Source organism: Clavelina lepadiformis, chromosome 5, assembly GCF_947623445.1.
Source record: "Clavelina lepadiformis chromosome 5, kaClaLepa1.1, whole genome shotgun sequence".
Taxonomy (NCBI): Eukaryota; Metazoa; Chordata; class Ascidiacea; order Aplousobranchia; family Clavelinidae; genus Clavelina; species Clavelina lepadiformis.
Window position 1 is genome coordinate 2,685,626 of NC_135244.1, and position 14,436 is coordinate 2,700,061.

At 38.3% G+C, this 14,436-nt stretch overlaps 2 protein-coding genes and 2 long non-coding RNA genes across 6 annotated transcripts; 2 read left to right on the plus strand and 2 right to left on the minus strand.

The window, feature by feature from the left end:
* Positions 1–2: 2 nt before the first annotated feature.
* LOC143459933 (CCR4-NOT transcription complex subunit 1-like) lies at positions 3–3,675 on the minus strand. Its single transcript, XM_076957254.1, has 8 exons — positions 3,488–3,675; positions 2,999–3,218; positions 2,515–2,688; positions 2,276–2,425; positions 1,927–2,107; positions 1,119–1,251; positions 526–660; positions 3–236 (listed from the first exon to the last, which is right to left on the minus strand). Exons 1-8 carry the CDS (start codon positions 3,673–3,675, stop codon positions 125–127), a joined length of 1,293 nt encoding a protein of 430 aa, XP_076813369.1. The 3' UTR covers positions 3–124.
* LOC143459934 (uncharacterized) lies at positions 3,194–5,963 on the plus strand. 2 transcript variants are annotated; one of them, XR_013117809.1, is made up of 4 exons: positions 3,194–3,208; positions 3,483–4,777; positions 4,999–5,175; positions 5,388–5,963. It is a non-coding gene; the product is annotated as an uncharacterized LOC143459934 (long non-coding RNA). The 2 variants fall into 2 exon arrangements; XR_013117808.1 differs by lacking the exon at positions 3,194–3,208 and having other exon boundaries at positions 4,616–4,777.
* Positions 5,964–7,681: 1,718 nt separating this feature from the next.
* Positions 7,682–11,354, minus strand: LOC143461120 (CCR4-NOT transcription complex subunit 1-like). The gene is made up of 8 exons (XM_076958911.1): positions 11,167–11,354; positions 10,678–10,897; positions 10,194–10,367; positions 9,955–10,104; positions 9,606–9,786; positions 8,798–8,930; positions 8,205–8,339; positions 7,682–7,915 (listed from the first exon to the last, which is right to left on the minus strand). Exons 1-8 carry the CDS (start codon positions 11,352–11,354, stop codon positions 7,804–7,806), a joined length of 1,293 nt encoding a protein of 430 aa, XP_076815026.1. The 3' UTR covers positions 7,682–7,803.
* LOC143461121 (uncharacterized) lies at positions 10,873–13,642 on the plus strand. 2 transcript variants are annotated; one of them, XR_013118001.1, is made up of 4 exons: positions 10,873–10,887; positions 11,162–12,456; positions 12,678–12,854; positions 13,067–13,642. It is a non-coding gene; the product is annotated as an uncharacterized LOC143461121 (long non-coding RNA). The 2 variants fall into 2 exon arrangements; XR_013118000.1 differs by lacking the exon at positions 10,873–10,887 and having other exon boundaries at positions 12,295–12,456.
* The last annotated feature ends 794 nt before the right edge of the window (positions 13,643–14,436 follow it).

The window sequence follows — 14,436 nt, forward strand, 5'->3', positions numbered from 1 at the left end:
AATACTCGATCAGGCTTTTATTTACAACAGGTTACGTCCGAGCGGGCAACACCGAAAATCCACAACACGGTCAGTTTGTCAAATTCATTGACTGAGGACTGAGCTTATGACGCAACAATGGCGGTTATGACGACTGAACCACAGTGGCAGGGGAAGCGGTGGAAGTTGACGCTTCACCCGCTGCTTGCTGGTTGAATTGCTTGCCCATGCAGCTCCGAGCAACAGATTCGAAAAGTCTAAGAAAGAAAATAGAGCATTTTACTGTTACAATGAATCAATTACGGACCTGGTTTGTTTTATACAGCATTTATTTATACTTGACAACTAGTTACTGAAACAAAATCGGTTGCTACTGCAACAACTTTAACTACAGTTTAACGTTCTACTAATGAAAACACATAGATATCAAGTTGACAGTGAAGTCAAGTATTCGCCTGGAAAGTGAAAAAAATGTTGTCGAAAAAAAACGTCAAAAATTTTGATAACTACTTAAAGAAAAGTGACAGAAAAAATAAGATAAATTACTTGGAGATTTCGGGCGCGCAGTGAACAAACTCGTGGCTCCAGAACTTGAAACTGGGATTCTTGATGAGTTCGATGAAGGTGATGAGGAGACCCCACGGGTGTGGTCGATTGACGATCAAACGCTCAAGTAGAACCCTGCAAAGAAGACGTTAAAAATACGTCTGAGGACTTGTAACAATTAACAACCGAGCATTGAGATTTGAGAGATTCTATTAGTTGTCAAAGTTCTAATTCTTTAATATGCCTATGATTTACTGCATTTTAATTATGCAACTTTCGGCAATCAATCACCGATTGAGCGCAGAACGACCAACGCAAGTTGCAGAACGCAAAACAAACTAAAACATACATTTAAAAAGGTGACCAAGAAATTTCACGCTTGGGCATAATTTGTTACGTGGTGACCCTTTCGGACGGGTTAAGTTGCAATTATAATCTTGCGAGGCTGGTTAAGTGATTATTATTTTTTATCAAAATACAGTAAAGTGTTTTCCAATTGCGCACGGAAGTAAAATCAACAAAGGTTCAATTTCCAGGAGGCATCTGCTCTAAAACCATATTTTGCCCCAATTACAGAGTTCAAGTTCACCTACCTCGTTATTTGTTCTTGGATTGATTCTTGATTCGCTTCAGCGAAAAGGTAGAGCAAGGTACAGCTGAAGTAGTGGGTGTGGCTGTTCGGATAACGAAGCTGATTGGCTATCGCGTTCAAGAACAGATAGCGACCTGATGACGACACAAAAAGATGAATATAAATTTAAAACCAAGAACTTTAAATATCGTTCCATGCAGGTCGCTAACCAGCCTGCTTGTCCAGGCGGGGCTCAACAAAATCCGGGAGGAGCAGACATATACTGAACTTGGAAAATCCTCTTTTACAAGCAAAATTTTTGGGAAGTTATTAGCAATGGCAAATATTGATCATATTCGTATTATGACGTATTCACGTCATATAACTGGTGCTAAATAAAAATAGACGGCCAATAACAAAAGTACGGGTACTGTGCTCTAGTAAACGGATAACAAATCCAATGGCCTATATGGGGAAACGCCGTCTTCTGCAGGCTACCACACATCAGTTAAATGATTTCAGGTTGATCATGAAACTAACTTCAAAATAAAGCGCAAATTTCCGTCACTGTTGCTTAATGTAATGGGCTGGAGCGGTTGAGCCCCGCCTGGCCCCATGCTGGCTACGGGCCTGGTGCTGGGCCAAGTCGCAGCTAGTTTTAAATAGCGAGTGGGAATTGTTACGAAATTCCGAGCAACTACACAAGATGAAAAGCAAGTTACCCACCGCCCTCACTCAGCATGGCAGCTCACTCAAATTCAATGAAATATGACCAAAACACTTGGCCCCACCTTACCAATGGTTATCGCTAATGATTATCACTAACTCACCCTCGGTATCAAGGTCGACGGCAAGATTTTGGAAGATGTCCATGTGGGACGCATGCGTGATGGTGGCCATGGAAGGGGAACCCCCTTTCCCGTGAATGTAAGCGATCGCCTGCGTGCCGACGTACATGACCAGGGAGTTGATGAGTGGAATGTTGTACTTGAGGCCCGGTTCGTTGCCGAGCTGAAAAACGACGCTTTATTGAAAGTTCTGTTTCGAATTCGGTGAGAAATTTAACCCCAAGTAAATCAATCAGAGTTTTATCAAACATAAAACATTCAAAGCTACCGCAATTGCTCAGAACTACCTTGTTTCCACAAGGTTTCTCACCAAGAAATTACCGCAAGTTACCTGCAAGTTTGACCTCAGATCTGAGACGAATGTGACCGGTGCTCTGGTCTTCAAGTAACTATCCAGGTCTTTCTGGAAGGCGCCTGGCATCACTGCCACGAAGTTGGTTAAAATACGTGGCGCCACGTTGATCTCTTGAAGCATGTCGACCTTTGAAAAGAAAAAAAGTTAGACTGGACCAGTGAAAAGGTCACAGATATACCCCATCAGTGGAAGTACAACAGTAGTAACGCTTTTACCTTCAAGTTTGGCGTGAATGGGTCAGGCAACCGCATATTGCGCGGGAAAGCGCTTAGTATCAAATTGCGCAGTTGAATGCAGTTGGCTGGAATGACGTCACAAAATCCGTAATGGTAGTCGCACAAGAATTCCGGGAAGTCGTGAAGTAAAACCAGTAGTAGACGAAGTGTGCCCTGCGTGACACCGTTCGGTTTGATTTGCAATAAACATAAAAATTACACCTCTTTAAGCATGTGCACTACTCCACACAAAAACACTTGCTACAAATTTTAGGACGCTGAAATATGTGAGAATAGAGCATTACACATTGCACATATATTCAGATACTGTACAACGTTTTAGTTATCGCTCAGGTTTTTGTAACTCTAATACACAGAAAATGTAAATTATGTAAGTGGAAAGCTACGACAGTGCGCAGTGAACGGACAGGTTCCCGTTTTAAGAAGCATGTTAGACACTGCCACAAATCAAGCCATGACTTACCTTGTAAAGTATCTGGATTGATTTCGTCATCTCAACGTTCCTCAAGAAAGGTGCGAGAAACTTGAAAAGATCGATGAGTAGTTGGGCGTACATGGGCCATCCCTTCTGCTGAGGTGTGTGCAGCAGCATCCGAGATATGAAGGCGCGATATGATATGAGTTCGAGCCAGGCAAACGCAAACCCGGGAGCCTTGTTAGGTCGCAGGATGTGGTAAGTGTTGCTGGATTGAAATTAAATTACCGTGAAATATACCGCTGGGTGATATCGTCTTGTCATATAGGAGATTCACAGTGGTTTGTGTTTAAACTGTCGTAAACACTGGCCAGTGATATGCTACGATAACTCAAAGGTGCTATACTCTAGTTCAAAATCGTTAATCATATTCCATTGCTGGTAATAAATTTAAAAGTCAAATAGGCTTCAACGTCCAAGCAGCTGCAAGAAACGTATGAACCAAGTTAAAATAACAAAAAATATTCGCCAGCTTACGTAAACGCAGTGAGAGTTTGGAAGTTGATCGACTCCAAGACATGTTCAGGAGCGTTGAGTTCATAAAAGAGCATGATGAAGATGCGGTGGTACGGCATCTGATGATATTCCATCTGCCGTGTTTCATGATAGTGAAGATGAAAATTACATACACTCTTATGATGAAAATTATTTATCGTTTGTTGCATGAACAATTTTACCAGAGTAATTGAATTTACGTAATTACCAAATAATTAATATTAAATACTTATTACAAAATTTCTGCCAACATCTGTATACTTGCAAAATAAAAGTAACAGGTCAATTCTCCTTTCCATTTCACTTTAGCTATAAATATTTGCTGAAACCATCAAAATGACTAGACGGAACTAACTCTGGCTTAAGTAAATATTTTCCATTAAGAAATAAAACGGTTGAGCAACAAAAATATTTTGGTGACGTGACTTGTAACAACGTCAAGAAGTAGTAATGGAAATATAGACTTGCATTCAAGCTCCAATGCAAACCTGACTTACTAACGTGTTTGTTGTTTAGTTTTTTGTAATTTACTATAAAAAGCTAAAATAGAATATTCATTTAAAAACATAAACCAAGAACTTAAAACTTACAATGTGATAAAGTACATGATTCCATAAAAATATTGGTGCGACTGCCAAGCCTAAAACAGAGTTATAATAAAAAAATAACGCAAGATAAAAATATGAAAACACACCAATAACAAAAACACAAAATAAAGCACAAAACATTTGTATGTATTGAAAATAACAAGAAGCAAAAGAAGCGAAAACATGGAGGACATAATTCAGGATAAGGATACATTTCAATGCCTTTGTATTTCAGCAAATGGCAAATTCTTCTCACCGATTTACTTGTGTTAATAACAATTACCGGAACCTTTAAAATGACTAACTACAGTGCAGAGACATGACGTTGGTGTTGGCAAATATTTACCAAGTAATAAATAAAGCAGGTTTTTGACAAAGACCGAGCTTTGACAGTGTATTAAAAACCAGATATTTAACACGTCAACAATAGGTTGCGTGTTAAAAGCAGTGTTTGCGTTCAAACAGAGTACACAATTTTCCCTTGAAAAACAATTCGCAAAAGCAAAGCTTAACACTGTTTTGAAGTTGTGAAAAAGTATATAAAGAGGGAACATTGGTTGGGTGGCATCAGTGTCAGAACCAAGACTCACCAACAACAACAATATGAAGATTGCGATTTTTGTACTTCTTGTCGCTTTTGCTGCAACAGCTTTTGCTTCAGTTCGTTTTCCAAGAGCTGCTGGTGGTAAGGATCTCGTGTCATTTTACAAAGTCTTTCACTTTACTAATGCGTAATCATTTATTAATACACAAAATTTCGGGTTAAATTCGTAGCAGATCTAAGTAATAACTTATTATTTTTTAAGGTTAATAATATTACTATTGCTTTGTATATAAGTCTTAACATATAGGGCTATTATACTGTACACAAAATTATCTTTCAGTTTATTAAATTATGTGTTACAGCTACATGCAGTCCTCCTTACAACTATTACAACACCAACTACTCTCCACATAAGTCTGTGTACAATGAATTTGACAGAGTTTATTACACTTGCAAGCCGGGGTACACAGACCGAAATGGAGTATCATCTGTAAAGTGCTACTTAGGGTTTTGGTCTGGAACATGGCCAACCTGCTTAAGTAAGTTAATTTCAATTTACAGTTGTTAGATTCTATATTTAGTTACTGTATAGGCCTATAATAAAGTTGTTTTCGGTATTTACAGTGGGGTTTTCTATTTTAACCAAAAATATCTAAACTTTTATAATTAAGAACTATTAAATTCTTTAACTTTGATTTTCTTTCAATGGGCATAAATTTCGCCTGGCTAATAATGTTTCTTTTGCTTATAGGTAACTAGTTGTTTCTCACCAACAAGTGTTTTCTAAAGATGTGACCTGGCTCTATGTAAATTGTACTTGCATGCGTATGATATAAATCAAAACTTGCTATGATCAAAAATCATAACCTGACATGAAATGAGTTACACAAAGCGGTGATCGATTAAGAACATGCATTTTTGACCTCGTAATTTCATACCGTAATTGTCATTGTCATGTCACAATTTTTCATTGTGCTTTCTTTGTTATTTTTAGTCTTTTGTATAGAATTGTGATGATTATGGATTATTATATTATATAGATTTTATATCTGAATGCGGCATAGAATACTTGTTTACGGAAATCGGCTTTATGAAACGTGATAAAAATATCATACCGACGACTTCCTGTGTACCGCTTAGAGTCGTGATATAAATTTCGTGGTTGTGTATTTTGCGTTCCTTCTTATTACCAGTTGCTGATTCGTGTACTGAGATGTGGCTGCAAAATACTTGCAGCATTGACAGCTTTCGGCTGTTGCTGCTGAGCCAATGTTTTGTCTAAATGTAATCGTTCAAAAAAACTTCAATATAATCAGAATATACAGTTGTCATTTACGTGTTACTATTGATGAAGTCTAGCAAACTTCACTATTAAGATAGACAATTAAGTCTCTGGGTGAGACAAGCTGGTCCATTCCATTACAGCAGTGGTTCTTAACCTTTACCAACCTGCCGAACCCTTACGCTAATCTGCAAGCTTTCGTTGAACCCCAAATTTTCGCTGAGTCACAAAAACAAATATCTACCACATTTAATAGTAATACATTACTGTATCAATGAGACTTCTGTTGTTGTTTTTCGGAGACCAATAGTGAGATTCGAGGCTTTGTCTCGGAAACAACAATTCTCATGTCATTTTCGCATGCAAGCCGGTTTCGTTTTTTTGCTTTAGCATCCACCAGAATAGAAAACGCATGCTCGCATAAATAAGTTGTTACCAATGGCGTGAGAACTTCAAGGGCAACTTTTGTAATAAGAGGATAACTTTCCATTTGTTGGCACCAACACGTGATTTACCATCACGTAAGCGGCAATCAATTTTCGGCTGGACAATATTTTCCAAAAATATTCGCTGATATACCATTCAGTAGGCCGTGTGTTAATGTTTCAGAGGACGTTCGCGCGGAACCCCTGAAACAGCTTCGTCGAACCCCAGGGGTTCGATCGAACCCTGGTTAAGAACCACTGCATTACAGAATAGACTGTTGAATTCACCGTCTGCATGTAGAAAACCGTAATTTTCCATCGTGCTTCAGTGGTTACTTTCTCTTTCATACCTTATTGTTTTCCGTGCGTTTTTCTCAAAGTTTTGAATTATAGCTCTCAAACCAAGCAGTTTTTTATACTCTGCAATTTTATTCTCCTTTCAATCAATCTATGTATTATTTTCGTGCTACGACAAGTCGTAACTATTGCTTTTTTGTAGAATTTATAAATTTATGGAAAACTCAACTTATATTAAAATAAAAATCATTTGCTATTGAACCGGTCAACGTTGATGCATGACAACAGTATGAAAAACCAAGCAAATTCAGTTTACAAGATCATCTTTTTGAGACAGCTATAGCCTATGCCAGGGTTTCTCAAACGGCAGCAATGGTCACCCTGGATGGGCCGAGGTGGCGGAAAGGTTACTGCACACGCAGTAGTGAAGTAAAAAGTGTTTTGTAATCAACAATTTTGAGGATTTTGAGGTTCTCTGTAAGGGCGGCCACGATCCATGGAAGGCTGAGAACCACAGACATGTGCCCTATATATATATCAAACGGCAATTAATTATTGACTGAACTATTTCACCAGTATTTATGCTCACCACATGAAATGGCTTATACATATAAAGATTTGAGATCTAAAAACACATAATCATACAAATGGTAGTTGCTACAAACTTCAATAAGTAACACGATTTTACCTATGTGCTACAGATACATGTAGTTCTCCTTACGACATTTACAACGCCAAATACTTTCCAGTGAAGTCGGAGTACGTTAAATTAGACATGTTATTTTACTTTTGCAAACCGGGGTACACAGACCAAAAGGGGGGTTCAATTGTTATGTGTTACTGACGGTATTAGTCTGGAATATGACAGACATGTACGCTACTGTGTATGTAGTATACAGAAGCGGTGTACTTCATACAATTCGCTTTCTGTAACCGGAAAACATCTGGGCTAAAATCGGTTCAATCGAATCATTTAACTTCAAAGGAACAGCCACATCTTTATACACGCCTGTAATTGCGAAACAAATCGACTACCAGCAATACTCGATCAGGCTTTTATTTACAACAGGTTACGTCCGAGCGGGCAACACCGAAAATCCACAACACGGTCAGTTTGTCAAATTCATTGACTGAGGACTGAGCTTATGACGCAACAATGGCGGTTATGACGACTGAACCACAGTGGCAGGGGAAGCGGTGGAAGTTGACGCTTCACCCGCTGCTTGCTGGTTGAATTGCTTGCCCATGCAGCTCCGAGCAACAGATTCGAAAAGTCTAAGAAAGAAAATAGAGCATTTTACTGTTACAATGAATCAATTACGGACCTGGTTTGTTTTATACAGCATTTATTTATACTTGACAACTAGTTACTGAAACAAAATCGGTTGCTACTGCAACAACTTTAACTACAGTTTAACGTTCTACTAATGAAAACACATAGATATCAAGTTGACAGTGAAGTCAAGTATTCGCCTGGAAAGTGAAAAAAATGTTGTCGAAAAAAAACGTCAAAAATTTTGATAACTACTTAAAGAAAAGTGACAGAAAAAATAAGATAAATTACTTGGAGATTTCGGGCGCGCAGTGAACAAACTCGTGGCTCCAGAACTTGAAACTGGGATTCTTGATGAGTTCGATGAAGGTGATGAGGAGACCCCACGGGTGTGGTCGATTGACGATCAAACGCTCAAGTAGAACCCTGCAAAGAAGACGTTAAAAATACGTCTGAGGACTTGTAACAATTAACAACCGAGCATTGAGATTTGAGAGATTCTATTAGTTGTCAAAGTTCTAATTCTTTAATATGCCTATGATTTACTGCATTTTAATTATGCAACTTTCGGCAATCAATCACCGATTGAGCGCAGAACGACCAACGCAAGTTGCAGAACGCAAAACAAACTAAAACATACATTTAAAAAGGTGACCAAGAAATTTCACGCTTGGGCATAATTTGTTACGTGGTGACCCTTTCGGACGGGTTAAGTTGCAATTATAATCTTGCGAGGCTGGTTAAGTGATTATTATTTTTTATCAAAATACAGTAAAGTGTTTTCCAATTGCGCACGGAAGTAAAATCAACAAAGGTTCAATTTCCAGGAGGCATCTGCTCTAAAACCATATTTTGCCCCAATTACAGAGTTCAAGTTCACCTACCTCGTTATTTGTTCTTGGATTGATTCTTGATTCGCTTCAGCGAAAAGGTAGAGCAAGGTACAGCTGAAGTAGTGGGTGTGGCTGTTCGGATAACGAAGCTGATTGGCTATCGCGTTCAAGAACAGATAGCGACCTGATGACGACACAAAAAGATGAATATAAATTTAAAACCAAGAACTTTAAATATCGTTCCATGCAGGTCGCTAACCAGCCTGCTTGTCCAGGCGGGGCTCAACAAAATCCGGGAGGAGCAGACATATACTGAACTTGGAAAATCCTCTTTTACAAGCAAAATTTTTGGGAAGTTATTAGCAATGGCAAATATTGATCATATTCGTATTATGACGTATTCACGTCATATAACTGGTGCTAAATAAAAATAGACGGCCAATAACAAAAGTACGGGTACTGTGCTCTAGTAAACGGATAACAAATCCAATGGCCTATATGGGGAAACGCCGTCTTCTGCAGGCTACCACACATCAGTTAAATGATTTCAGGTTGATCATGAAACTAACTTCAAAATAAAGCGCAAATTTCCGTCACTGTTGCTTAATGTAATGGGCTGGAGCGGTTGAGCCCCGCCTGGCCCCATGCTGGCTACGGGCCTGGTGCTGGGCCAAGTCGCAGCTAGTTTTAAATAGCGAGTGGGAATTGTTACGAAATTCCGAGCAACTACACAAGATGAAAAGCAAGTTACCCACCGCCCTCACTCAGCATGGCAGCTCACTCAAATTCAATGAAATATGACCAAAACACTTGGCCCCACCTTACCAATGGTTATCGCTAATGATTATCACTAACTCACCCTCGGTATCAAGGTCGACGGCAAGATTTTGGAAGATGTCCATGTGGGACGCATGCGTGATGGTGGCCATGGAAGGGGAACCCCCTTTCCCGTGAATGTAAGCGATCGCCTGCGTGCCGACGTACATGACCAGGGAGTTGATGAGTGGAATGTTGTACTTGAGGCCCGGTTCGTTGCCGAGCTGAAAAACGACGCTTTATTGAAAGTTCTGTTTCGAATTCGGTGAGAAATTTAACCCCAAGTAAATCAATCAGAGTTTTATCAAACATAAAACATTCAAAGCTACCGCAATTGCTCAGAACTACCTTGTTTCCACAAGGTTTCTCACCAAGAAATTACCGCAAGTTACCTGCAAGTTTGACCTCAGATCTGAGACGAATGTGACCGGTGCTCTGGTCTTCAAGTAACTATCCAGGTCTTTCTGGAAGGCGCCTGGCATCACTGCCACGAAGTTGGTTAAAATACGTGGCGCCACGTTGATCTCTTGAAGCATGTCGACCTTTGAAAAGAAAAAAAGTTAGACTGGACCAGTGAAAAGGTCACAGATATACCCCATCAGTGGAAGTACAACAGTAGTAACGCTTTTACCTTCAAGTTTGGCGTGAATGGGTCAGGCAACCGCATATTGCGCGGGAAAGCGCTTAGTATCAAATTGCGCAGTTGAATGCAGTTGGCTGGAATGACGTCACAAAATCCGTAATGGTAGTCGCACAAGAATTCCGGGAAGTCGTGAAGTAAAACCAGTAGTAGACGAAGTGTGCCCTGCGTGACACCGTTCGGTTTGATTTGCAATAAACATAAAAATTACACCTCTTTAAGCATGTGCACTACTCCACACAAAAACACTTGCTACAAATTTTAGGACGCTGAAATATGTGAGAATAGAGCATTACACATTGCACATATATTCAGATACTGTACAACGTTTTAGTTATCGCTCAGGTTTTTGTAACTCTAATACACAGAAAATGTAAATTATGTAAGTGGAAAGCTACGACAGTGCGCAGTGAACGGACAGGTTCCCGTTTTAAGAAGCATGTTAGACACTGCCACAAATCAAGCCATGACTTACCTTGTAAAGTATCTGGATTGATTTCGTCATCTCAACGTTCCTCAAGAAAGGTGCGAGAAACTTGAAAAGATCGATGAGTAGTTGGGCGTACATGGGCCATCCCTTCTGCTGAGGTGTGTGCAGCAGCATCCGAGATATGAAGGCGCGATATGATATGAGTTCGAGCCAGGCAAACGCAAACCCGGGAGCCTTGTTAGGTCGCAGGATGTGGTAAGTGTTGCTGGATTGAAATTAAATTACCGTGAAATATACCGCTGGGTGATATCGTCTTGTCATATAGGAGATTCACAGTGGTTTGTGTTTAAACTGTCGTAAACACTGGCCAGTGATATGCTACGATAACTCAAAGGTGCTATACTCTAGTTCAAAATCGTTAATCATATTCCATTGCTGGTAATAAATTTAAAAGTCAAATAGGCTTCAACGTCCAAGCAGCTGCAAGAAACGTATGAACCAAGTTAAAATAACAAAAAATATTCGCCAGCTTACGTAAACGCAGTGAGAGTTTGGAAGTTGATCGACTCCAAGACATGTTCAGGAGCGTTGAGTTCATAAAAGAGCATGATGAAGATGCGGTGGTACGGCATCTGATGATATTCCATCTGCCGTGTTTCATGATAGTGAAGATGAAAATTACATACACTCTTATGATGAAAATTATTTATCGTTTGTTGCATGAACAATTTTACCAGAGTAATTGAATTTACGTAATTACCAAATAATTAATATTAAATACTTATTACAAAATTTCTGCCAACATCTGTATACTTGCAAAATAAAAGTAACAGGTCAATTCTCCTTTCCATTTCACTTTAGCTATAAATATTTGCTGAAACCATCAAAATGACTAGACGGAACTAACTCTGGCTTAAGTAAATATTTTCCATTAAGAAATAAAACGGTTGAGCAACAAAAATATTTTGGTGACGTGACTTGTAACAACGTCAAGAAGTAGTAATGGAAATATAGACTTGCATTCAAGCTCCAATGCAAACCTGACTTACTAACGTGTTTGTTGTTTAGTTTTTTGTAATTTACTATAAAAAGCTAAAATAGAATATTCATTTAAAAACATAAACCAAGAACTTAAAACTTACAATGTGATAAAGTACATGATTCCATAAAAATATTGGTGCGACTGCCAAGCCTAAAACAGAGTTATAATAAAAAAATAACGCAAGATAAAAATATGAAAACACACCAATAACAAAAACACAAAATAAAGCACAAAACATTTGTATGTATTGAAAATAACAAGAAGCAAAAGAAGCGAAAACATGGAGGACATAATTCAGGATAAGGATACATTTCAATGCCTTTGTATTTCAGCAAAGGGCAAATTCTTCTCACCGATTTACTTGTGTTAATAACAATTACCGGAACCTTTAAAATGACTAACTACAGTGCAGAGACATGACGTTGGTGTTGGCAAATATTTACCAAGTAATAAATAAAGCAGGTTTTTGACAAAGACCGAGCTTTGACAGTGTATTAAAAACCAGATATTTAACACGTCAACAATAGGTTGCGTGTTAAAAGCAGTGTTTGCGTTCAAACAGAGTACACAATTTTCCCTTGAAAAACAATTCGCAAAAGCAAAGCTTAACACTGTTTTGAAGTTGTGAAAAAGTATATAAAGAGGGAACATTGGTTGGGTGGCATCAGTGTCAGAACCAAGACTCACCAACAACAACAATATGAAGATTGCGATTTTTGTACTTCTTGTCGCTTTTGCTGCAACAGCTTTTGCTTCAGTTCGTTTTCCAAGAGCTGCTGGTGGTAAGGATCTCGTGTCATTTTACAAAGTCTTTCACTTTACTAATGCGTAATCATTTATTAATACACAAAATTTCGGGTTAAATTCGTAGCAGATCTAAGTAATAACTTATTATTTTTTAAGGTTAATAATATTACTATTGCTTTGTATATAAGTCTTAACATATAGGGCTATTATACTGTACACAAAATTATCTTTCAGTTTATTAAATTATGTGTTACAGCTACATGCAGTCCTCCTTACAACTATTACAACACCAACTACTCTCCACATAAGTCTGTGTACAATGAATTTGACAGAGTTTATTACACTTGCAAGCCGGGGTACACAGACCGAAATGGAGTATCATCTGTAAAGTGCTACTTAGGGTTTTGGTCTGGAACATGGCCAACCTGCTTAAGTAAGTTAATTTCAATTTACAGTTGTTAGATTCTATATTTAGTTACTGTATAGGCCTATAATAAAGTTGTTTTCGGTATTTACAGTGGGGTTTTCTATTTTAACCAAAAATATCTAAACTTTTATAATTAAGAACTATTAAATTCTTTAACTTTGATTTTCTTTCAATGGGCATAAATTTCGCCTGGCTAATAATGTTTCTTTTGCTTATAGGTAACTAGTTGTTTCTCACCAACAAGTGTTTTCTAAAGATGTGACCTGGCTCTATGTAAATTGTACTTGCATGCATATGATATAAATCAAAACTTGCTATGATCAAAAATCATAACCTGACATGAAATGAGTTCCACAAAGCGGTGATCAATTAAGAACATGCATTTCTGACCTCGTAATTTCATACCGTAATTGTCATTGTCATGTCACAATTTTTCATTGTGCTTTCTTTGTTATTTTTAGTCTTTTGTATGGAATTGTGATGATTATGGATTATTATATTATATAGATTTTATATCTGAATGCGGCATAGAATACTTGTTTACGGAAATCGGCTTTATGAAACGTGACATAAATATCATACCGACGACTTCCTGTGTACCGCTTAAAGTCGTGATATAAATTTCGTGGTTGTGTATTTTGCGTTCCTTCTTATTACCAGTTGCTGATTCGTGTACTGAGATGTGGCTGCAAAATACTTGCAGCAGTGACAGCTTTCGGCTGTTGCTGCTGAGCCAATGTTTTGTCTAAATGTAATCGTTCAAAGAAACTTCAATATAATCAGAATATACAGTTGTCATTTACGTGTTACTATTGATGAAGTCTAGCAAACTTCACCATTAAGATAGACAATTAAGTCTCTGGGTGAGACAAGCTGGTCCAAAAACAAATGTCACTGAGTCACAAAAACAAATATCTACCACATTTAATAGTAATACATTACTGTATCAATGAGACTTCTGTTGTTGTTTTTCGGAGACCAATAGTGAGATTCGAGGCTTTGTCTCGGAAACAACAATTCTCATGTCATTTTCGCATGCAAGCCGGTTTCGTTTTTTTGCTTTAGCATCCACCAGAATAGAAAACGCATGCTCGCATAAATAAGTTGTTACCAATGGCGTGAGAACTTCAAGGGCAACTTTTGTAATAAGAGGATAACTTTCCATTTGTTGGCACCAACACGTGATTTATCATCACGTAAGCCGCAATCAATTTTCGGCTGGACAATATTTTCCAAAAATATTCGCTGATATACCATTCAGTAGGCCGTGTGTTAATGTTTCAGAGGACGTTCGCGCGGAACCCCTGAAACAGCTTCGTCGAACCCCAGGGGTTCGATCGAACCCTGGTTAAGAACCACTGCATTACAGAATAGACTGTTGAATTCACCGTCTGCATGTAGAAAACCGTAATTTTCCATCGTGCTTCAGTGGTTACTTTCTCTTTCATACCTTATTGTTTTCCGTGCGTTTTTCTCAAAGTTTTGAATTATAGCTCTCAAACCAAGCAGTTTTTTATACTCTGCAATTTTATTCTCCTTTCAATCAATCTATGTATTATTTTCGTGCTACGACAAGTCGTAACTATTG